Genomic DNA, 23,112 nt, shown 5'->3' on the forward strand with positions numbered 1-23,112 from the left:
TTTTGTGCGTGTGTGCGCGCGTGTGCGTGCGTGTGCGTGCGGTAGTGTAGCGGTTAGCGCGCTGCGCTATGAACCCGACGACCCGGGTTCGATTCCCGCTCAACACCAAGGACGATTATTTGAACCAGTCCTGGGCCTCCCCTAGGTCGACTCGGCCTCAAATAAATACCTGGTGCGGTGTGTAAACATCGCTACTGAGGAGGCAAAGGTGGTCGGGCGTGGTGCTGGCCCACCCACCCCCTCGTGTGCCGTTCCGGCCTTCATAGGTGTTCGCTAACAGGACTTGCCCCTACAATCTGTTCAGGCTACACGGGGGATCTTTTTTTGTGCGTGCGTGTGTCTATAGTTGTGTGTGTATGTCCGTCGAGGACGCCCCGGTGGCTAGGAGATGTTATCTCCCTCGCCTGGCTACACAGGAGGTCGTGGTTTCGATCCCCACCCTGACGCCTGCTGCTGTATATTTGGAAGTGGTCGTGTGGACTTTTCGCTGGCCGATATTCAAATCATTTGGTGGTAATGCTTCTGCATTGGCAGTGGTGCCTTGAAATGAAAATATATATTAGGCCACCGTTCGCCAATATTCATCGAACATAAATCTAAAACAATAATTTATATATCGTCCCTTTAATACGACACTGTTATTTACGAATGCGTTCAGTTTATTTGCCAGACCTTTATTGGAAATAACCCCCTCCGTATCGAAATGGGTCCAAGTTCGCAGAAACGTGATTTGTTAAAATCATCATCAGCACCGCTGTGGAGAATATAAGCAACTCCGTAACATTGCAAACACGTGACCGTTCACTAGCGTGGGATTGTTGGAAATCCAGACCCTGCTGATGAGACATTGGATGTCGAAACCGGCCCAGAGTGTTTTTTTCTCGCATTAAAACCAATGCTGCCGAATCAATTATCTCCCAAAAGGGCCGTCTGTTGGCCGATGGGATGTAATGTACTTGTGTTTTTTGTGTATGCTGAGGAACAGATAACAGGGAGGGGAGGCATAGTGTCTGCTTATTTATGGGTCCTTGCTGTCGTTCACATATAGCGTGACGAGTGGTCGTAAACTTCAGAGGCGTTACCAAGTGACACTCGTCACCAAGGCCTTGGCACAGTCACCGTGAGATGTTCAAGCTCAGCCACCTCTGGACCCATGAAAATTCCGCAGCGGTGATAGCCCGAGCAAAGAGAACGTGTGAGTCGCGCACGCATTGCGAAACAACGTCGGCATACCTCGAGTGATTTGCGTTCATTCTTCGACTCTTGACTCACGATGGCTGTTCGACAATTGCGGTTTCATGGTATGTCAGTGCCTGACTCCAGATGACCATTAACACATCGAAACCAGTCTAGCCTGCCTTGAGAAAGCAAAGCACGCAACCCGAAAGCAATGCTCCAGGTCAGTGGTCGAGTGTGCAGGCGGTGGACCTGCACCACGGCTCACAGACTGCATGGATTGACTCAGTTTCTTTCTAAAAAAAATGTTTTTTTGAACCAGGTAAGGGCGACTGAGATATACAGTTCTTTTTCAGAAGCGACCTGGCCACAAATGATAGCTCAACGAAGTGGCTTATCGTGTGGACATTTATAGCAGCCAAATAATCTCTAAACGCACGTCTCTAAATGTGGAGGGGAAAACCCGGAGAAAAATCCACGTGACCACGAGAAGAACATGCAAACTCCAAATATACAGGCGTCGGGGTCGCACCCACAGCGTCATGGATACCAGGCGAGGTAATTCAGATCTTGCCACCAAAGCACTGGTCCAGGCTGAATAATGATGCGGCAAAATATGTACCGTCTTCTACCTGGAACAGCTCAAGCCTGCCGTAAATCACGTGACTTCTGTGTGACCACCCCGACTCTGTAGCCTGGTGCTGGTGGTGGTGGTGGCGACACTGCTGTATGTGGTTTGCCAGTAGCGCAGCACTGTTGGAGGCAGCAGCAGCAGCGAGGGTTGTTGGATCACACACACGTGCTGTGAAACTCCCTTCCCGTGGGCGTCGAGGTGTTGCCACATACTCTTGAGTACGCCAGGAGAAGGCGGCACAGCAAATGTAGACTCCACCTGTACCGCCCGTGTACGGGATAGAGTGTTTCACCCTCGCACGCGTGGGTTTTCTCCGGGTGCTCCGGCTCCCTCCTACATATAAACACTCGTCATTAATTGGCCGATAACATCTCGATATGTAGAGGACCGCAGAGCTTGGGCAAGTGTCCGTTGCGCCGGCTCCGCATCGCCGCCCTGGCTCCCTGCTGCTGCTGCTGCCTTCCCGGTTCCTCCTCCTGTCGCCTCAGAGTCGTCCCCTCTCTCTCTCCACACCTGTCAACAACCCCTTGTCAGTGCTGCCTACCTTAGTACAGACCAATTCTGGTCTTATTGGTCACCCCGTGCCCCTTATAAATCTCAACGTTCATCCTACAAAGTCCCATCACAAGGGAGAAACACAAACAAATAGACAAAAAAATGTGCCCGTATTGAAACGGCTGTACGCCGTATGGATCTGAAAACTCAATTTCCCTGTACAAGAACACGGAGTACACCATATGGGTTGACACGGGAGGTAATGACAGGGGAGTCAGTTGTGAATGTGAAGGGACTGGTGGCCACGGGAGGTAATGACAGGGGAGTCAGTTATGAGTGTGAAGGGACTGGTGGCCACGGGAGGTAATGACAGGGGAGTCAGTCGTGAGTGTGAAGGGACTGGTGGCTACGGGAGGTAATGACAGGGGCATCAGTTGTGAGTGTGAAGGGACTGGTGGCTACGGGAGGTAATGACAGGGGAGTCAGTCGTGAGTGTGAAGGGACTGGTGGCTACGGGAGGTAATGACAGGGGCATCAGTTGTGAGTGCGAAGGGACTGGTGGCCACGGGAGGTAATGACAGGGGAGTCAGTTGTGAGTGTGAAGGGACTGGTGGCCACGGGAGGTAATGACAGGGGAGTCAGTCGTGAGTGTGAAGGGACTGGTGGCTACGGGAGGTAATGACAGGGGAGTCAGTTGTGAGTGTGAAGGGACTGGTGGCCACGGGAGGTAATGACAGGGGAGTCAGTTGTGAGTGTGAAGGGACTGGTGGCCACGGGAGGTAATGACAGGGGAGTCAGTTGTGAGTGGGAAGGGACTGGTGGCCACGGGAGGTAATGACAGGGGAGTCAGTCGTGAGTGTGAAGGGACTGGTGGCTACGGGAGGTAATGACAGGGGAGTCAGTTGTGAGTGTGAAGGGACTGGTGGCCACGGGAGGTAATGACAGGGGAGTCAGTTGTGAGTGTGAAGGGACTGGTGGCCACGGGAGGTAATGACAGGGGAGTCAGTTGTGAGTGTGAAGGGACTGGTGGCCACGGGAGGTAATGACAGGGGAGTCAGTTGTGAGTGTGAAGGGACTGGTGGCTACGGGAGGTAATGACAGGGGAGTCAGCTGTGAGTGCGAAGGGACTGGTGGCTACGGGAGGTAATGACAGGGGAGTCAGTTGTGAGTGCGAAGGGACTGGTGGCTACGGGAGGTAATGACAGGGGAGTCAGTTGTGAGTGTGAAGGGACTGGTGGCTACGGGAGGTAATGACAGGGGCATCAGTTGTGAGTGCGAAGGGACTGGTGGCCACGGGAAGTAATGACAGAAGTATCAGTTGTGAGAACAAACCAAAAAACGCGCTTACAAAAAAATAATCTTCCGAGCAACAAAATATTGTATTCCCACGCTGTGCCACGCGAATTCCGATGATAATTATATTCGCGCGGCAAATGTCCAAAGCGAAATGCATTGCTCGGTGATGATGCTGCTGCCGCTGGCAGTGGTGCCAAGCTGTGTGTATTGGAAGCAAAGTTTTGCTGGCTGACTGTTGGCTCGAGCGGGCAGGCAAAGCGCGCGTCGGGGACGTCACCCGTCACGCCCCCCCCTGCCGCCACCCACTCCCCACATTTGCGCCGTCAGTGCGAGTTAACGACACCAAAATATAAAAAAAACTCAACGCGTTCATCAAGAACAATATATTTGTAATAATATGTAATGGGCGACGTTTCGGGCAAATGGCCCTTCAGTGACGAAGGGCAATGACGGGCCCTATAAAGAATGACCATTGCTCGAAGCGTCGCCCGGTATGCCATTGAGGAGAGCTTCGTGCTCCCCGCGTCTATTTCCGCCACCGGGTGGCGCTCGAGACGCGACAATGACCCACAGCAGAGGCGCCGAGTTGTTGGGTGACGGTCCATAAATGACGTCACGCGATTTTGGACGATTTCCTCCCCCCCCCCCTCGTTACACGGCGTCACAAAAAGTCAGACCCCCCCCCCCTCAAATATGACGTCACAAAGCTCTGCCCCCCCCCCCCCAAAAACCATATTTTCAGTTTTGAAAAAAAAACATGCTTCAAAGCATGCTTTAAACTATTGTCATTGTAGTGCGTATTTGATGTGACGTTGCTGGACTCTGATGTTGGATGAGAAAACATTTATTAAAAATTATATTTAATTAAGTAGAACGTGTTGTCTATATTTATTTAAAGTTGCGCATTTTAATGTGACGTCACATTTCTCAACCCCCCCCCCCCCTCGTCACACATCGTCACAAATGTTTGACCCCCCCCCCCTAGGTGCGTGACGTCATTTATGGACGGCCCCTTACCCGTTGTTCGGAATCTTTATTTAAGCTCCAGGAAGCGAACTGGCCATCACCGATGATAGCTCAACGAAGTGGCTTAACATGTGGACATTTGTAGCAGCCAAATACTCCAACTAATCGAAACTCATGTTACTAAACGTAGCGGTAAAAACCGGTGGACCAGGAGAAAAATCCACACGGGCCATGGGGAGAGAGACATGCAAACTCCAAATATACAGGCAGGAGAGTAGGGATCGAACCCACGCCCTGTATACCAGGCGAGGTAGTTAACATCTCGCCACTGTGGACTACGTAGCAGTATCACCCCCCTCCTGTGGAGCTAATGGAGCTGACCCTAATGCGACAGCATCACACCACCGTGGCGCCCCGTAAAATAAAAAAAAATGGAGCTCATATGTTCGAATTGCAAAATTACATATAATCCCAAGCTTGGCAAATGCAGTACAAAAACAACAGTAACGAAAAACAACACTCCCAGACCACACGAGACAACACACAGCCAAATTATCCCCTCTCTGCGTTGGGAGGGGGGGGGTGTGTGCAGTTGCACCGCCTGCACCCCCGAGGAGCTGCCACGCCGCTGACCGCTGATGGACGCGCACACAAACGAACGCGGCGACTGCCGGCGCGGTTCGGCCCTTCGTGATTTCCCAGCGGCCGCCCTGGTTAATACCGCGCGGGGCGTGCTCGCCGCACACCTCTGCGCCTCCGTCTGCTGAACAGCGGCACGTTCACGATCAAAGCCTCAAGTCATTGGCAGACGTGGGCATCGCGTGCCCAAGGCAGTCACCAAATTGGAGAATTCGCACCGCAAGCAAAATCACCGCCCCCCTACTGGTAGACTAATGCCCCCCCCATCGTTTCTTGAGGTCTCACCTGGTTAAGAAAATCCAAATTTAAACTATCAACACGTGTATCTATGGCTCCTCTTTGTATCTCTCTCTCTCCACGGGTCTCGATGTTATTTTTGGTGACCCGAAGGTGGCCCGTGCAAATGAGACTCTCTATCTATCCCTGGTCCCGTGGATCTCATCTGCTTACACAGAATCAATACGAACTTGGGTCCACAGCTTGTGGCGCGCTCAGCGCCGTGCCACCACTCCACCGAATCCAACAAAGCCGTTCGGCAATCCCCAGATGAATAATGCAAAAGGTGGCCTCCCCACTCACCTTAATTGGCGCGTCACTTCTGTGCCGCATTCACGTGGCCCGGACCAAAGATAACTGCAGTGACGCGGGTAATACGTTGCAGGTTCAAAACGGGGTGACCACGAAGTGTCCAATTACTTTTTATGACGGTACTAGCAAAATAAAATAGATATCCGCGCTTAGTGTTTGTTTGGGCAAGCGTTTATAATTATTGTTGAGCGGTGTGAACTGGTTCGAGGGTATATATTCTTGTTTTTTTTCGGTAAAGTCACGTAGAAGAGAAAAAATAAAATAATACAAATATTAATTTTATAACTTTCGTGACTGCAGGAATTATTATTTGTTTCTTTCGGTGAAGTCACGTCTAAAGATAAAATAATAAATTTAATTATATTATTTAATTAAATTTATTATTTTATCTTTAGACGTGACTTAACCGAAAGAAACAAATAATAATACAAATATAAAACAATAAAAATTCTCCGACAGCACCGGCCCCACCACCGTCTCGTAACACTTTTCCCTTCAACCCCCAACCTCATTTGTGAAGTTGTTGGTAGGAACACACGCGCGGTCTGGTGTGGGGTTGTTGTGCCCTGGATTGTGACTCTCAGGTCACAGACCACCGCGCCGCACCCCCCCCACCCACCCACTCACGAGAGATCACACGCGTCCACACATCTGGCCAAAGCCTAGCGTGCAAGGTGCGTGTGCAAGGTGCGTGTGCAAGGTGCGTGTGCAAGGTGCGTGTAAGATACACGTGCAAGGTGCGTGTGCAAGGTGCGTGTGCACGGTGCGTGTGCAAGGGGCGTGTGCAAGGTGCGTGTGCAAGGTACACGTGCAAGGTGCGTGTGCAAGGTGCGTGTGCAAGGTGCGTGTGCAAGGTACACGTGCAAGGTGCGTGTGCAAGGTCCGTGTGCAAGGTACGTGTGCAAGGTGCGTGTGCAAGGTACGCGTGCAAGGCGCGTGTGCAAGGTACACGTGCAAGGTGCGTGTGCAAGGTGCGTGTGCAAGGTACGCGTGCAAGGTTCGTGTGCAAGGTACACGTGCAAGGTACACGTGCAAGGTGCGTATGCAAGGTACGTGCGTCACGTTGTGTATCGGTGTGTCTTGTCGCCGCAGCGTGACACTGACATGCACCTTCACAGAATAAATGTTTTCTCCTGCACGGTATTTATGCCGCAGCCTATTCCCTCCCCACCCCCCCCGGGGGGGGCAGTGTTCAGATAGGGTGGGGAGCGGTGGCACAGCGGTTAGCGCCGCTCTGATCTACGAACCAGACGGCCAGAGTTCGATTCCCGCTCACGGCCAACACCAGTGACGATGATCTGAACCGGTCCTGGGTCTCGCCTAGGTCGACTCAGCCTCAAATGCGTACCCGGTGCGGTGCGTAAAAAACATCGCCACGAGGGAGACAAAGGCGGCCGGGCGGCGTGGTGCTGGTCAAACACCGTCCTTGTACGCCGTGACGGCCTTCATAGGTGCTCGCTAACAGCACTTGCCCCTACATTCTGTTAAGGCTATACGGGGAACCTTAATCTTTGTCTAATCTTTGTTGAGGACAGAGATGGCCTACAAATGACGAGTTATAAAAATATCATCGCCGAATGCGAAGCTGCAGCGTGTGAAGTGGAATAACTAATAGACACGCGGTGCCATCAATAAAAAAAACTCAATCAGACATTCAACTTCACCGCCGTTAAGCAAAACCACGACGAGCCTCGCCAAGGGGGCCCACAGAGACAATTAGCGAGAGCGCTCAGAGGTGACTGCGAAATCACGGCTCCGCGTAAGGGGTCAACTCATCAGTGAACGAAGCGATCCTCCCTCCCGCTGCTGCTGCTGCACAACACAATGCGCATTTCCCGTCGGAGCCATTAGAATTTTCAGACGGGGAAGTTTTGTCGGAATTTAAAATCGTTTGCATCAACTCTCCGTTGGGGAGGTGGATGGATGCCTTGGGGCCGTCCATTAATGACGCCACGCACCTAGGGTGGGGGGGGGGGGCGTCAGACATTTGTGACGATGTGTGACGAGGGAGGGGGGGGTGAGAAATGTGACGTCACATCAAAATGCGCAACTTTAAATAAATATAGACAACACGTTCTACTTAATTAGACTTTTTAATAAATGTTTTCTCCAACATCAGAGTGCAGCGCCACATTAAATTCGCACTACAATGACAATAGTTTAAAGCGATTTGAAGCATGTTTTTTTTTTTGGGGGGGGGGCAGAGCTTTGTGACGTAATATTTGAGGGGGGGTCTGACTTTTTGTGACGCCGTGTGACGAGGGAGGGGTGGTTAAAAATCGTCCAAAATCGCGTGACGTCATTTATGGACAGCCCCTTATTTACGAACAAAACAAACAAATACCGCCGCCTTCCCCATTCTCCACCATCACAAACACGGCACTTTTTAGCTAAAGCAATAATGAAATTCCGACCACGCTCATCGCGGTTATTCTTTTCGAAATAAGGAACGCCCGTGAGATTATCATGTCGCGGCGGGTTTCGGGGTTCAACAAGGAAGGACGAAGGGTGAGAAATGAAGACGTGAGAGGCAGACTCGAGGTGGCAGAAATCACGGAGAAGGTGATCCAGAGAGAGAGAGAGGGCGAGAGAGAGAAGCATGGTGTGGTTCGGTCATGCTGAGAGACGAGGCGAAGATGATGTGGCTCAGGAGGTGACAATCGATGCGATTGGAAGGAAAGCGATCAAGAGGTAGACGTGGTGGGGGGGCGATGTAGTGTAATCGGACACGGTGGACCCAGGACAGGGCAGGCGTGGAGAAGGTTGGCAATGACGGCGGAACACCCCCCGCGTGGAAGAGGAAGACCAAGAAGAAGACGACATGACGCTCGTGAATGACGTCGCCGTTTGAACAAAGCAAAGTGGCAATCAAACGTTTGTAACGGTGTCTGCGTGTGTGTGTGTTTCTTTTTTTCTTTGCAGTGAACGAAGCCCTAGGAGAGGTCAAGTCACCACCCCCCCCCCCCTCTCGTGGTTGTTCGTGACACCTCGGGAGGTGTTTTCCTGCCTCTTTGATGGACGGCGCCAGGTGGGAGGAATTCTGCTTGACGTGTGCGTTCGCATCGCGAAGGCAGGACGCACACTCCAAATCGGGAGAGCGTGCACGTGGAGTGTGAGTGTCTCTGTGCGTGTGTGTGTGCGCCTTAACACTTCAACAACATCTTCTTGGTTCTTTCGGTAAAGTCACGTAGAATGGAAACAATAAAATTAAAACATAATAAAATACAATTCTCACGACGTTTCGCCTACAACGCAAGCAGCCGTCCTCTGGTGAAGAACAGGTCTATCGAGAAGACAACAGCCGCAGATTTCTCCATGCCTGTGATGTCTCCCAGAGACAACACAAAAAAACTTCCTCCATAATACAGGTTTTTTAGGGGGGTTAGATCGCGTCAATGTATGTGTGTCGTTAAACCCACCACCACCCGACACAGCCAATGAGTAAGGTTTTCCACGTAAACAGAACGTGCCAATTCGTCACTAGTACAGCAACATCGGTGTGTGTTGGAGGGTAAATCCACAACATTTACAGTCTGAGTACGACGTTTCGCCAGTAATTACAACCGGCATCATCAGGCGACAGCCAGATTTGCGGAGAAATCCTCGTTCCTTAGAGGGGTAGATGTGATGACTTCACGTGTGAGCTCTTCTTGTGCGAAGTGTGTGTGTGGGGGGGGGTTAATGAATGCATATGAATAACAATGGATTATCAATAACCGGTGGGGTTGTTTATATTGTAGTCAACGTGCATTATGCCTGCACATCATGCGAGCCCATTGTTCTTATACCGCCTGTCGTTTGTGTGCACTAAAATAGCATTACCTGTTATTGTCATCTTAATATTCACAGTAAAGTACACAGCGAAGTATAAACTCGTATGCACAGTAAAGTATTCACACTGTAAAACTACCGGACATCTTGGAAAAAAAAGATTCGTAGCTCATCGGATTCTTGCAGTATATAAAAAACATAAATTCTGAAGAAAAAAAATACAAGAATGTTTTATTTACCGGCACATCGCTTTTGTGGGAAGGAAAGTTCGTCCTTGTCAGCCCATGGCACAATCCACACAACAAATGCATTGCCGGGGGCCCAAGTGCCAATCTCAATCTCAATGAAAAGGAAAGGAATTTAACGGTCACACATTCCAGGACAAGTCCCTGCCGAATGACACGTGACTCGGGGTGGGGGCTTTGTGTCCCCCCTCCCATCAACTGATCCTTAGGGGCCGTCCATAAATGACGTCACGCAATTTTGGACGATTTTTTACCCCCCACCCCGCTTCGTCACACGGCGTCACAAAAAGTCAGACCCCCCCCCCCCTCAAGTATGATGTCACAAAGCTCTGCCCCCCTCCAAATAAAAAACATGCTTCAAATCGCTTTAAACGATTGTCATCGTAGTGCGTATTTAATGTGGCGATGCACTCTGCTGTATCAGGAGAAAACATTTATTAAAAAGTCTATTTAATTAAGTAGAACGTCTTGTCTAGATTTATCGTTGATATACGCCGCTTTTTTTTCTGGAAGACTTTGCAGTTTTTTCCTGGATTGTTCTGTTTGCGCATAGTCACTTTAAGATGTTTTCTTGTTCATGTTTTTGTTTTTTGTTTGTTGCGGTTGCACCCGATTCAAGAGCCGAATGGCTCACAGGGCTACACCAAATAAATGAAACTGAAAAAACAGAATTTAAAGTTGCGCATTTTGACGTGACGTCACATTTCTCAACCCCCCCCCCCCTCGTCACAAATGTCTGACCCCACCCACCTTAGGTGCGTGACGTCATTTATGGACGGCCCCTTATGGCGGTACCCCGGGGTACTAAATAACACTAAATGGCCGAGGCAATTAAATATTTTATTTCTGGGACTCTTTTTTATTCCAGGGGTGTACTTCACTCCGCGACTGGGGCACCAATCAATCCGAAATCGGTGGTGCTACTCTGCGATGTCGAAACGCCAAACATCAGCATGACAGAAAAATCCGTTATCGAAAAATTCAACTCTGAGTCGTGCATCGTGTTCAGCTCGTCGAGATGAGCCGATTGCCGCATCGCCGACCATCGACAGACAAAAAAATGACTGCATCACGGTTCCGCCATGAGGTTCACGTGTAAACGTGGAGCCCAAGTAGAAGAACGTTCATTGGGCGAGTAGCGAGCACCCCCCGCCCCCCACGACTTGTAGAACACGCGCTAGATGATGACATTTGACCCCCCCCCCCCACACCAAGTGAACCGCCGTTCGTCACAAAGTGACGGCGACGTCACCACGTCGCCTGTGCCAGGCCAGGTGCACTTCGAGGCTACCACGTGTGAAGTGTCAGAGGCTCGCCGACACAGACCCTGGTGCCATGGGTCGGCTGAGATGACCGGTAGATGCACCAGCTGTAACACCCCCCCCCCCCCACCTGTGCCACCTTGCTATGATGTATCCGGCCGGGCGGTCCGCTCGTTGTTGTGAGCGTCGCTCCTCCGTTGCTGCTGGAGGGCGACTGCCTCCTACTGCCCAGCAGCAGCAGCAGCGTCCTTCACGAGCCTCCTCCACAGAGGCCGATCTTACCCGGACGCACTCACTCACTCCCCATCTCCCGATTGGCACGGCTGGCTTCGTCCCGTGGCGTGCGCAAGAAGAAGAAGTCGTCGTTCTAGATTTGAAGTTTTCGTGACTGCAAGGATCCATACTCTTTGGTTCTTTCGGTAAAGTCACGTAGGTGAAAAAAAATAAAATAATTCACGCCGTTTCGATTGCAACACAAGCAATCATCATCAGGTGTGACAACCACAGCAATAATGTTTTTATACTGAAGTGGGAGAGATGCCGGAGTTAAGGGGTTTAACGTCGTGATTTAATTACATTTGTATTTTATGTTTTCACCTACGTGACTTTACCGAAAGAACCAAACAAGAAGTTGTTCAACCAGCCTACACAGGGCGCTGTAGGACGCAGCCGTTGAGGAATCATTCGTGTGAAGAATCAAACGAATCGCCACCACGACCGCCACCTCTATCGATGTCGTCACAGTTTTTCGCATTACGCAGCGAACGAAATTCTGCCGGCAACACGATATACTCATCCCGTGACGCAGTCCGTTTTGTTCCCATTTGTTCCCGTGTCGCTCAACAAAACAACAGCAACCAGGCGACGGCTGTGAAAGGGGTTTTATTTTCTCAACACGCACGTTCACAACTGTTAGGAAGCAGACAAAGAGGACGGCGACTCACTCGGGGAAGAAAGGTGGAAAGAAAAGAGACGAAATACAATGCACGACGCCTCTGGCAAGCCGTTAGCAGCTGCGACAGACAAGATCCAGTCAAGAGTTGCGCTTGCGTCGTTCACTCTCCGCTTGCGTCGTTCACTCCGATGCGTTTTTTATTTTGCGTCAACCGGGCAGGGGGGGGGGGGGCGTCCCGACGTTCCGCGCGTTAGCCGAGCAGCAGCTCCGATCGGGAGCTGGAGGCACCCAGAACAGGCTCCCAGCACGCGGACCGAAACGTCGGACAACATCGTGTCCGTGGCAACAACGAACGACAGCGCGGCGGACATCACGACGGAGAGCCGTGACAAGAGGGACGAGCGCGAACACACACGCAGGAAACAGCTCCGCGGATTAACTCGTTCCCTCCGTTAGCAGTTCAGCCACGAGTCCACGCGACCGGTCTCCCACCGACGAGACAACTGCCGATCCCTCCGCGCGTTCCATCTGTTCCGCCTCTCACGCCGACCGCCGGTCACCGGCCTGGCTCCCTGGAGTGCGCGCCCGCCGTGACAATCTGGCGGCTGCCTCGCCACGTCTGCTTGGACGCTGTCACTGCGGAGGAGACGGCGTGGTGACGTTCTAGATGCTCCCATTGGTTCTGCGTGGTTTGTTTGTTAATTTTGCTCCGTTAGATGAAAAAAAAAACCCCAATGTCGATCGGTCAAATTTGGACAAAAAATATCCGCCAATTACTCAAATCGTGTAAAAATAAACATTCCGATTCTGTTTTGGATGGCGAGTGACCACGAAGTCACCTGCCGCTTGTCAAGGCGTCTCGGGGCGCGTGGTCATGTGACCCTCTCTGCGTGGCGTCATGAGCGTCGATTCGAGAGGTCGCTTCGAAACGTTCAACCTTCGAGTCTTGGTGGAGCCCTGCCCTCGGGGGGGGGGTCGTTGGGGGCGAATTCGCCTCCCCGTGTCGGGGCCCAGTCGAGAAAGGGATACCCCCCCCCTCCCCTAGACCGACACGAGGACGGTGGCGTCGGCTGTGTCCGTCGGCCGTGTGGCTCTTTCTCTGCGCCATCTCGCACCCTCCCAAACTTACACACGGACAGGCAGTCGCCTCCCCGTTTCTCCCAGCAATTTAAGATCCACCGACGTCGTTCGAGTGAGCAGACAGTCGTGAGCCGTCGTCACCTCTCCCAATTTTTCTCCGTATTGCGAGAGAGAGGAAAACTAAAATTTACACCGCAAACTATTGCGCCATTCCACCCCCCCATCACCAACTTACTGGCAAGACCCGTCCTGAAGAAGAGGAGTCATGAGGCTCAGCGAAGCTTTGCCGAATGCGCAAGAGTTACGCAAAAAAAACGCTTTCAAACAATCATCCCATTAACTCTTTGGCGGGACCTCGTGGTGCAGGATCAGTGGCTACACAAAGCACATTTCACCCCCGCCCCCCTCCTACCGGGAGGTGCACGTGTTGCGTACAGATGGTGAACACACAGCATGCATTTCCGAGTGTGAAAACCAAGCAAAGTAAAGTCACCACCACCAGCCCAGATGAAACATTATTATTAATAAGCCCCCCCCCCCCCATATTTATATAGTTAACACTGCAAATATATTATCCGGATAATATCGACAGCAGATACAAACTGCGGAAAATAAAGTAGCGTCTTGTGCAAAAACTTAAATTCAATATATAATTCTCAACATTTAGCTCATTCAAAATGAATATGCCGCCTACATGTCGCCAACAGTGCTAAGTTGGATACTTTTGGCATTAACATCGTGGTTATTTATGTAAAGACCGTTTAGCTACGGAAATCACTTTATATATATAAACTTTCAAACGCCAAGACCTGAAATGGCCAAAGTTTTTTTCTTTCGGTTATGCGGTAGGGCGATTAGAGGCCCCGACTAGAGAAGGCTTTAAACACTGGCAGACACGTGGCCAGGGTTACATTTACAACCCGAGTTACAGGTGGACGTGTGTTAAACTCGGTCATGTGAACATCGTTGCAAGATTAGCTACACAGATACGGAACTGGGTGGGTGGCGGTTAATTGGTCTGGGCGGATGGATACCCATTTCAACTCTTTTTAAACGAAACTATGTTTTACTATACCAGGTAAAGCCCCCTGAGCTATGTAGGGGTTGTTTTAAGCTTCAACATTTTTAAATCCTTTATATTAAGTTCACTTGCTTGCTTGCGTGCTTGCTTGCTTACGACCGTGCAAATCTTTCGGTCGTTTTTTAACCCACTTCCCGTGATCCAATCGAGCTGACATTTTCCACACAGACTCGTTGTGCGTGACAATTAATTTTCGTGAAAAAGATTTTTTCAAAATTTTACACTGTTTAGGGAATTTTTTTTAAATATTTAATTACCAATTGCTTAATGCTGGCAGACAATCATCTGACCCATAGGTGGCAGCCATCTCAAGCCAGAGGACGAGAGGACTCTAGCCGCTACGCATATAAAGGATTTATAGTGAAAAACTTTGTTTTTACGGGTTAATTTTTTTTCACTTACGTTCTGTGTGTTTCAGGGTGGGTCCCCCCGTTTACCGCCGAATTTCGGAACGCGTGAGCGGTTCAGCGTCGACTTTAGAGGCGCAGTAGTGGCGCCGTTGTTTTTATAGACATTGTTACTCACCGCAGTGAACTGTCACGACCCGTCCGCCGCATTCTATGATAGCCGGTGCAAAACTGCGCTCCACGCCCTTCCGCGTGGCCTTGTGGGGAGCACTTCGGTACCGATAAAGTGATTTTATTTGAGCTTTTCTTCGCGATAATTATTTTCTTAATATTTCAGCGTTCCCACTCCTTCCCAACCTGGCACCCTATCGTAGTATCGCCGCGTCAGGGAGACCCTACTAAAAATAAGACGCGTGCGGCACGCGTCTCGCATAATCCACTGGGTGTCCAGAAATAAAACGCGGCCGAGTTATTGGCCTCGCAGTGACCGCCAGCAACACTTGAGATGGGTGCAACAAAAAAAAGAGTAAAAAAAAATGTGCACGCAGCCGTGGGAAGGAATCTATCTTACGGAAGGGCGCGCGACAGTTTTTTTTTTAAATACACTTTGCTCCCGTGTCACCCAGACACGTCTCAAGTGACGCATCTGTCCAGGATATTTCACACCGCGTTCTAAGAAAGCCGATTCTGCAACGGGTGTAACATTCGCGCGGTGAACTCGCAAGTCAGAGGGCCGCCGGTTGGACTCGGATCTCCAGGCGTGGCGGTTGAAGCAAAGGGCCCCGTCTTAAATCCCCACTCGCCGTCTCTGTCCACCCAGCGGCATAAATGAGGTGCTACAGTGGCGAGATGTTAGCTACCTCGCCTGGTATACAGGAGATCGTGGGTTCGATCCCGACCTTGACGCATGCTGTATATGTGATTTGCGTGTCTCTCTCTGTCCCCGTGGTCGCGTGGATTTTTCTCCGGGTCCTCCGGTGTTTCCCTCCACATTTAGAATCAACGTCACCACGCTTTTAGAGCATTTGGCTGATATACATCTGCACGTGATGATGATAAGCCACTTCGTTGAGCTAGCATCTGTGGCTTCAGACAAAGAGCTAGTATAGCTCCGTGGGCCTTACCTGGTAAAATAATAATCGATAATAGTTCCCACCTCTTCCAAGACTGTCGGGCCAGCGTGGAAGAGTAGGCCAAATACCCTCTAATTGAGGGCCTCATGTCAGCCAGCCATGGTGTTGCGCAAGCAATTGCAGGGCTGCACCTTGTACTTCTCGTACATTCATTCTGCGTCAGCCGATTCCTCTCCACAGCCCATTTGGGTCCATTGCCAAAGTCCCAATGGACGAGGGAGAGAGAGAGAGGTCAGGATTCACGTGAAACCGCCTTGCTGACTCCGCGCGCACATCTGCTCGACAATAAACCGCAAGCGTTTCACGCCGACCGATGGAACCTTCGTCCGATCGGTTCGAATGCCCTAAACTGCAAAGAAAAAAAATGTAACAACAGGTGTCTGTTCCGCTCGATGTCCACGTTGTGTGTGGTGCTCTACCACACAACGAGGCGGGGTGGGTGATCATTCCCGGCGACAAAACGTCACATCGCGTACTCATCACCGTCGTCCACAATCCTGTCGCGGCAAATTTCGTGCCGGGGGGGGGGGCGGTAAGGAGAGGTGAACGAACAACCCCCCCCCCCCCCCATAGAATGTGTAGTAAGCCTCCCACGCTCCTCTCCGATCGAGCGACGCTTTCTCTCAATGCAATTCCGAGCACGCAGAAATCTCCACCCACCCTCTGCAGCGTTTCATCACTCGAAATTCCATATAAAACCAGAGCCTTTCCCGACCAATATCATCCGTAATTACAGGGTTTTTTGGGGGAGTCGCATCGCGTAACCCGAAAAAAAACATCCATTATTGACGAAATTCCTTCGTTGATGCAGCCCAACGGATGCGCGTGCCGACGACGAATGGCAGTATTCACGCTTCGACGCTGACTCCACGGCTGCAGCCCCCCCCCCCAGCCCTCATCCCTCCCTCGGGGGCAGACGACGCAGTCTGCCACGCCGATGGGCAAAAGGCAATTTTTTTAGCAGCTGGAATGCCACCAAAACGGGCTGGCGAGGTTTGGCGAACGCCTACGTTAAGGGCCACAAGGCATCTCCTTGTTAACTAAAGATCAAGTTAATAGTTCACGACGGTAAGGGGTGGTCGTAACATTTTTTACGCCACTAAAAGCGGTGTACATTTTCACGGTGTGACGATGCTTAAATCGAAATGTCAGTTTTCCGTAGCTTTGCCGATGTATTCAGCAATTTTTTTTATTGTGCTTTTTAACGATTTGCTGTGCTTTCATGGCATTTTACTCGGCCCAAACCGTTGCAAACTATACACAACCCTGCGAGGCCTACACAACGCACTTGGCCGTCGGTCACAGAAGAGTTAATTAAACGCGCCACAATCCAGGGGTCACGTCGCATGACCGTGCCGGCAATAACTGGGTGAACGTGGTTTTGTGCTGCACGTCATTTAACGGGCGATGGACATTCATTAAAAAAAAAAAACTTACAATTTTTGTGCTCGTCGTCTCCAGAGTGTCTTGTCAGAAATATCAAAAGTTTCGAATGAAATCACACGACAACCCAAGCCAAACCAGGGGGGGAAGCGTGACGACACTGGCGAGATGTTAACTACCTCACCTGGTTATACAGGAGGTCGTGGGTTCGAGCCCGACCCTGATGCCTGTATATTTGGAGTTTGCTGGTCTCTCTCTCTCTCGCCGTGGCCGTGTGGATTTTTCTCCGGGACCTCCGGTTTTTCCCCCTCCACGTTTAGAATCAACCTCACGCATTTAGAGTGTTTGGCTGCTATAAATTTACACGCGATAGGCCGCTTCGTTGAGCTATCATTTGTGATAGCCAGGTTGCTTCTGAAAAAAAGAGCTATATAGCCCCCCCCCCAAGTGTGTGGGCTGTACGACCTGGCACACGCTGGCTTCACAAAAGACAGGACCCCCCCCGGGACCCCCCCCACCCCCCACCGATGTTGTTATTGTTGTTGTGGAGTGTCGATCCGCACGTCCGGCTTTGGAGAAAAAACAACAACACACTTTTAAAAAGGATATCCCGCGCACGGTAAGGGTTTTTTTTTGTCCCCCCAGATCTTTCAAAATTTGGCACAACACCCCCGTACCAATGGTTATTTTAAACACGCAGAAGGTTTTTGGGTGAGATCGCGTAAATATAAATGCGTCGTTAAACCCGCCGCCACCACCCGACACAAGCCAGTGAGTAAGGTTTTGTGTCACGTAAACAACGCGTGACGACCACCGGTGGGTGTTGGAGTGAACCCACAACTCACGACAACATTTACAACTCGAGCACTGCAAATGTTGTAGGTTTACTCTCCAACACAATGGGTGCGCGCTGCACTAGTAACGAAAATTGACGCGATCTAACCCAAAAAAAAACTCCATTATGAACAATTGCAATTGTTATCCATTCAAAGGAATTTCCGACCGGCATGACCATAACCCACCCACCACCACCACCACCTTTCTTTCCCCAAGGTACTTTTCCTCCACGTAATTGTAACGGGTCACAAAAAAACACTTCTCATTTTCGGGACCGCGCGCGAAAGCCGTGGTCATTAATAAGATCAAAATTAGGCGGGCAAATAAAAACACACGCACGCACACTCTCTCCGTTAACTCGTTAATTTAAAAAAGGCGTGCACTTATTGTCGGCGACGTTTGAAATACCTGCTCCGTACGTTTTCCATAACCACCACAACACCACCACCATCTAAAACCAGTGCCATCGTAACCTCCACCACCCCCCCCCCCAATTTGTACAGAAACACACATTCCTCCGAAGGCAGAAACGTTGGAAAAAAATTGAAAAAAAAAATACCACTAATAAATTACACCTAACCATTGATTTAAACGGAACCCGACGCAACGTTGAAATTACTCTTGGGAGTCAAAAAATGTTTTGTTAAACATGCCTGTCTTGTAAAACCTGCCAGTAACCAAACGTAACCGCAGAATGTTTCGAACCATCTTAGAAGTCACGAAAAGACGCCACGACACATCCGATTTCACAAACAGTCCCCCAAGGTTCCAATTACTCCCAGTATCATCAGCAAGGTCGTTGGTGCGAAAACACCGACGATGATTTTGTTAACAAACAAAAGGGACCACAAAATTATTTCGAGCTCCGAGCAGCGTGGCTCGACATTCCCGGCGTCTCGTTACAAACTCTCAAATACGTCGTCAAAAGGTGCTTTATTATTAATATGCAAAAAGTAACCGTTCCTCCAAGCGAAATCTCCACATCAATTAGGGTGCAAAGATACGCGCCGACTTTTAAGAGTCGGGGGGGGGGGGCCCCGTCGGTGTCTCGCTCACTCACGGCGTTTGTCTCCCTCCCTCCACATCTCTTGCAAGATCTCCACCCGCAAAAAACACTGAGAGAGAAACTTGGACGCCACGCTAAGCGTGCGCACGCACCTCGGTTGACCTTCTTTCACCCCCCCCCCAACACACCTCCCCGTACGTAGCCAATCGGAGATGCGGATTGGGGGGGGGGGGAGAACAAAACGCAAAAACGTAGCGTCGGCCGTGGGCTGAGATGGGCACCCCGAGAACACCCCCCCTCCCCCCCACCACGTTCCCGTCAATTACAACCAACGGGCACGCACGCGCTATACCCCTAACGTGCCCCAACGGAGCCTCGGGCACACGCACGCACGCACGCGCACGCACGCGCACGCACGCACGCGCACGCACGCACACACACGCACGCACACACGCGCACGCACACACACGCACACGCACACGCACGCGCACGCACGCACACACACGCGCGCACACACGCGCACGCACGCACACGCAGCACAGGCGCTCGCGTTCCACACCGCGAGTCACCGCTCTCTGCCTGCACGTCACCATCCACACACCACACACACCAAGACAAAGATCCCCCGTATAGCCTCGACAGACTGTAGGGGCAAGTGCCGTTAGCGAGCAACCTATGAAGGCCGGCACGGCACACGAGGGGGTGGGTGGCCAACACCACGCCCGGTCGCCTTTGTCTTCCTAGCGGCGATGTTTACACGTCGCACCAGGTACTGATTTGAGGCCGAGTCGACCTAGGGGAGGCCCGGAAACAGGTTCTTATATTCATCACTGGGCGTTGGCCGCGAGTGGGAAATGAACCCGCGTCACCAGGCTTGTAGCGTAAAGCGCTAACCACTACACTACCGCTCCCCACACACACACACACCACACACACCACGCACACGCCACGCACCAATACTTCTAATGCTCGCTTCAAGTCGAGGCTTATTGGACACCGTCCTTTCTCCCCCCGCCCGTCGGCCGACCGTCTCCCGTGTCTCTTACCCCCGAGGTGGGATTTAATACGCGCGAACGGGTTTCGGGATCCCCACTCAATTACCCGTGGACAACATCGTAGAATTCGGCGTCGTTGGCCACGTGAAGGGAATTGAAACCGCTGAATGAACGCCACCACGGGCGCTAGGGGACAAGCGAGATACGTTCACATCTGGTATCATCCCGGCCGCCGCTATCTCCGCCTCGGCTTAATAAAACTAACGCCCACCTCCTTCCCTGTAGTGTTACCATCATCGTGCTCATATTTGCACCAAGTGTCACCTGATCGCCCTGCAGAACACTGTGTAAATTGTCAATTGAACTGCAATTGCGTTTGTAAAATGAGCGAGCCCGAGCGTGTGCATGCACGTCAGCACGTGCTCATCGCCACTGGCCCAGTAGTGGGGGAGAGGGCGAGACTCGGCCAGGGATTATCTCTCTCTCTCTCACAAAGACAAAGACCTCTTCCCCCTCCGTATAGCCTTAACAGACCGTCTGTGCGAGTGCTGTTAGAGAGTAGCACCTACGAAGGCCGGAACGGTATACGAGGGGGATGGGGGGGTGGTCAGCACCACACCCGGCCGCATTTATCTCCCCAGTGGCGATGTTTACTACACACCGCATCATGGCCGAGTCAACCTAGGGGAGGCCCGGAAACAGGCTCAGATAATCGGTGTTGGGCGTGAGCGGGAATCGAACTCGGGTCGCCGGTTTCGCCGTGCAGCGCGCTGACCGTTGAACTACACGCACGCACGGACGCACGCACAAACCCAGGGCCGTGCGTGAAGTGAGCACCGCAGGTTAAAAACCAGAGCTAAAAGGCCCGGCGCGTGTCTCCTTTGATGAGGAAGTCAACCGCCATGCCCCACCCCCAAGCATGTCGAGGTGGCCACCCTCGGCCTGCAGGCCTCTCGCTCGGCACGGGCAGCGACGCGCGACCTTCCGTTTCGGGGGTTAACGCGTTCGCACAACGGGGCCAAGGACATTGACGGTGGGGGGGTGGGGGCAAGTCCCCTCAGGGCAATGCGACTTTCATAACTAACAAAAAAAACACTTCAATTCACATCGGATCACGTTTAACGAAAGTTATTCCCCCCCCTCTCCCCCCACACACACCACTCCGGCCAGACACACACAAGGAGAGGGCTCAAACGCGCTAACACTTTGAACCCCTCGCGACAGAAGGCCCCCCCCCCCCCTTCCTCTCTCTCCGACCTCGCTCTGTTTTGGAGGCTCGCCGACGACTAGCGGACGAGGTCAACAGTTCCCACACGTCGCTGCCGTTCGTCGTCGTCGTCGCCACTGCCCCCCCCCATCCCCCCATGGCTCAGTATGGGTAATCGTGGTCTTCCGTCTTGGGGTTGATGCAGTAGAGCACACCGGCCCCGATCATGAAGATGACGGCACCCCAGGCGACGCCGTAGCCCCAGTTGAACTCGTAGTAGGTGCTGCTCTGAGCGGGCGCCTCCAGGAACTTGATGGGGTAGAGCACCAGGGCACACACCTGCAGGACGGCTGCACGCGTGCGGACAGAAACAGGCGCGCGAGTCAAGCAAGGCCCCGCGACGATGAAATGCACGTGTCTTCTCGAACGCACGCAACTTATTGAACCGGAGAGAGTTGGTTTGAATGAATGGTTGCATCGTCGTGCACCGATCATCATAAACGTACACCGCAGGCCGTGTAAATGTCCCGGCTGGTGAATGAGATGTTAAGTCCCTCGCCTGGTCTACAGGAGGTCGTGGGTTCGTTCCCGACCCTGAAGCCTGCTGTATATTTGGGGTTTGCGTGTCACTCTCTCTCTGCATGTTTCTCCGCGTGATCACGTGGATTTTTCTCAGAGGTCCTCCTGGTTTTTTGTTTCACCTCCACATTTACAATCGACGTCACGCGTTGAAAGAGGATTTGGCTACCGTACATTTCCACACGATAGGCCATCTTCGTTGAGCTGTTATTTGTAGCCAGGTCACATCTGAAATAGGAGCGCTGGACAGCTCAGAGGGCCTTACCTGGTAAAAATTAAATATAAAAAATTGTGTGACCAGAACCAGTTTTGACTTTGCCCGCCACTGCGATTGCAGCCGAGAATCTAACTCGGGTCGCCGGTTTCACAGCGTGATGCGCTAACCACTGCGCCACCACTCCACTCCCACGTTATCTCTCTCTCTCTGGCTTCTGTACGTGCCGTGAAGGAGGGCCATTGCCCGGAATGTATCGTACACTTTTTATTTTTAAGGCGACAATGTGACTTGAATGAGCTTCAACACGTAGGCTTTCGTGGTCAACATTATCCATAATTCTAGATTTGAAGCTTTCGTGACTGCAAAGATTCATATTTAGGATTTTTCGGTAAAGTCACGTAGGTAAAAAATTTAAATGAATAAAAGTAAAATAAAAATAAAATAAAAATAAAATAAAATTATCCATAATAGGTTGTTGGGTGAGATCGCGCAAAATATAAATGTGTCGTTAATTCCACCACCACCCGACACAGCCAATTAGTAATGTTTGTCACGTAAACAGAACATGCCAATTCGTTAGGAGTACAGCAACACCGCTGTGTTGGAGAGCAAATCCACAACGTTTACAATTCGAGTACGACGTTTTGCCGGCAGTTACAACCAACCTCATCAGAATTCTGGTTGTCACCTGACGATGTCGAACGACGTTGTTTTCAAGTTTAATACAGACCACCCCTTGCACCCCCCTGGATAATTGACAGTTTACAGAATTCCCTCTACGGGATAACAAGTCAACAGAATCCTCAAAATAGTTATTTACATGTATTAATATTACCATTGGCAGTATTTTCGAATGAATTAATAAATGAATAGCAGCACCCTCCTTAAGGAATTTTTGTTGTTGTTTGCTGATGAGATGGTGCGCACAATTTTTGCCATTTGGAAAAATAATTATTTACACAATTTGGCCAAACCGTTCGCATGTCACCGTGAATTCAACAGGCAGGAAGGCATCTCGGCTGAAGATCGCTACCCGGCTGTTAAAGCATTTGCTAATGCGTGGATATGGCACAACACGTAAAACATAAACTCGGTTTGTTTATGAAGCCAAAAACGTCTCGGATCAAAGTCTACACCGTGAACAAAAGGACACCATTGCCTCTCTCTTCCCACAGCCCATTCCGCACCACCTCTCTTCCCAGCTGACGTTAAAGAAGATCCCGTGTGACATTATTCGAAAAACACTCGGCCATGCGTGCCAGCATCACGGCCCAAATTTG

General features: G+C 51.1%; 1 protein-coding gene across 1 annotated transcript in view; it reads right to left on the reverse strand.

Annotated features, from left to right (window-relative positions):
- Positions 1-11,938: 11,938 nt before the first annotated feature.
- Positions 11,939-23,112, reverse strand: part of TMEM47 (transmembrane protein 47) — a 43,270-nt gene continuing 32,096 nt past the window's right edge. Inside the window, exon 3 of the mRNA XM_078618460.1 lies at positions 11,939-21,386. Coding sequence (XP_078474586.1) covers positions 21,199-21,386 — 188 coding nt within the window. The 3' untranslated portion in view covers positions 11,939-21,198. The remainder of the gene's footprint in view (positions 21,387-23,112) is intronic.

This window comes from Lampetra planeri, chromosome 57, assembly GCF_965212315.1.
Source record: "Lampetra planeri chromosome 57, kcLamPlan1.2.h2, whole genome shotgun sequence".
NCBI lineage: Eukaryota > Metazoa > Chordata > Hyperoartia > Petromyzontiformes > Petromyzontidae > Lampetra > Lampetra planeri.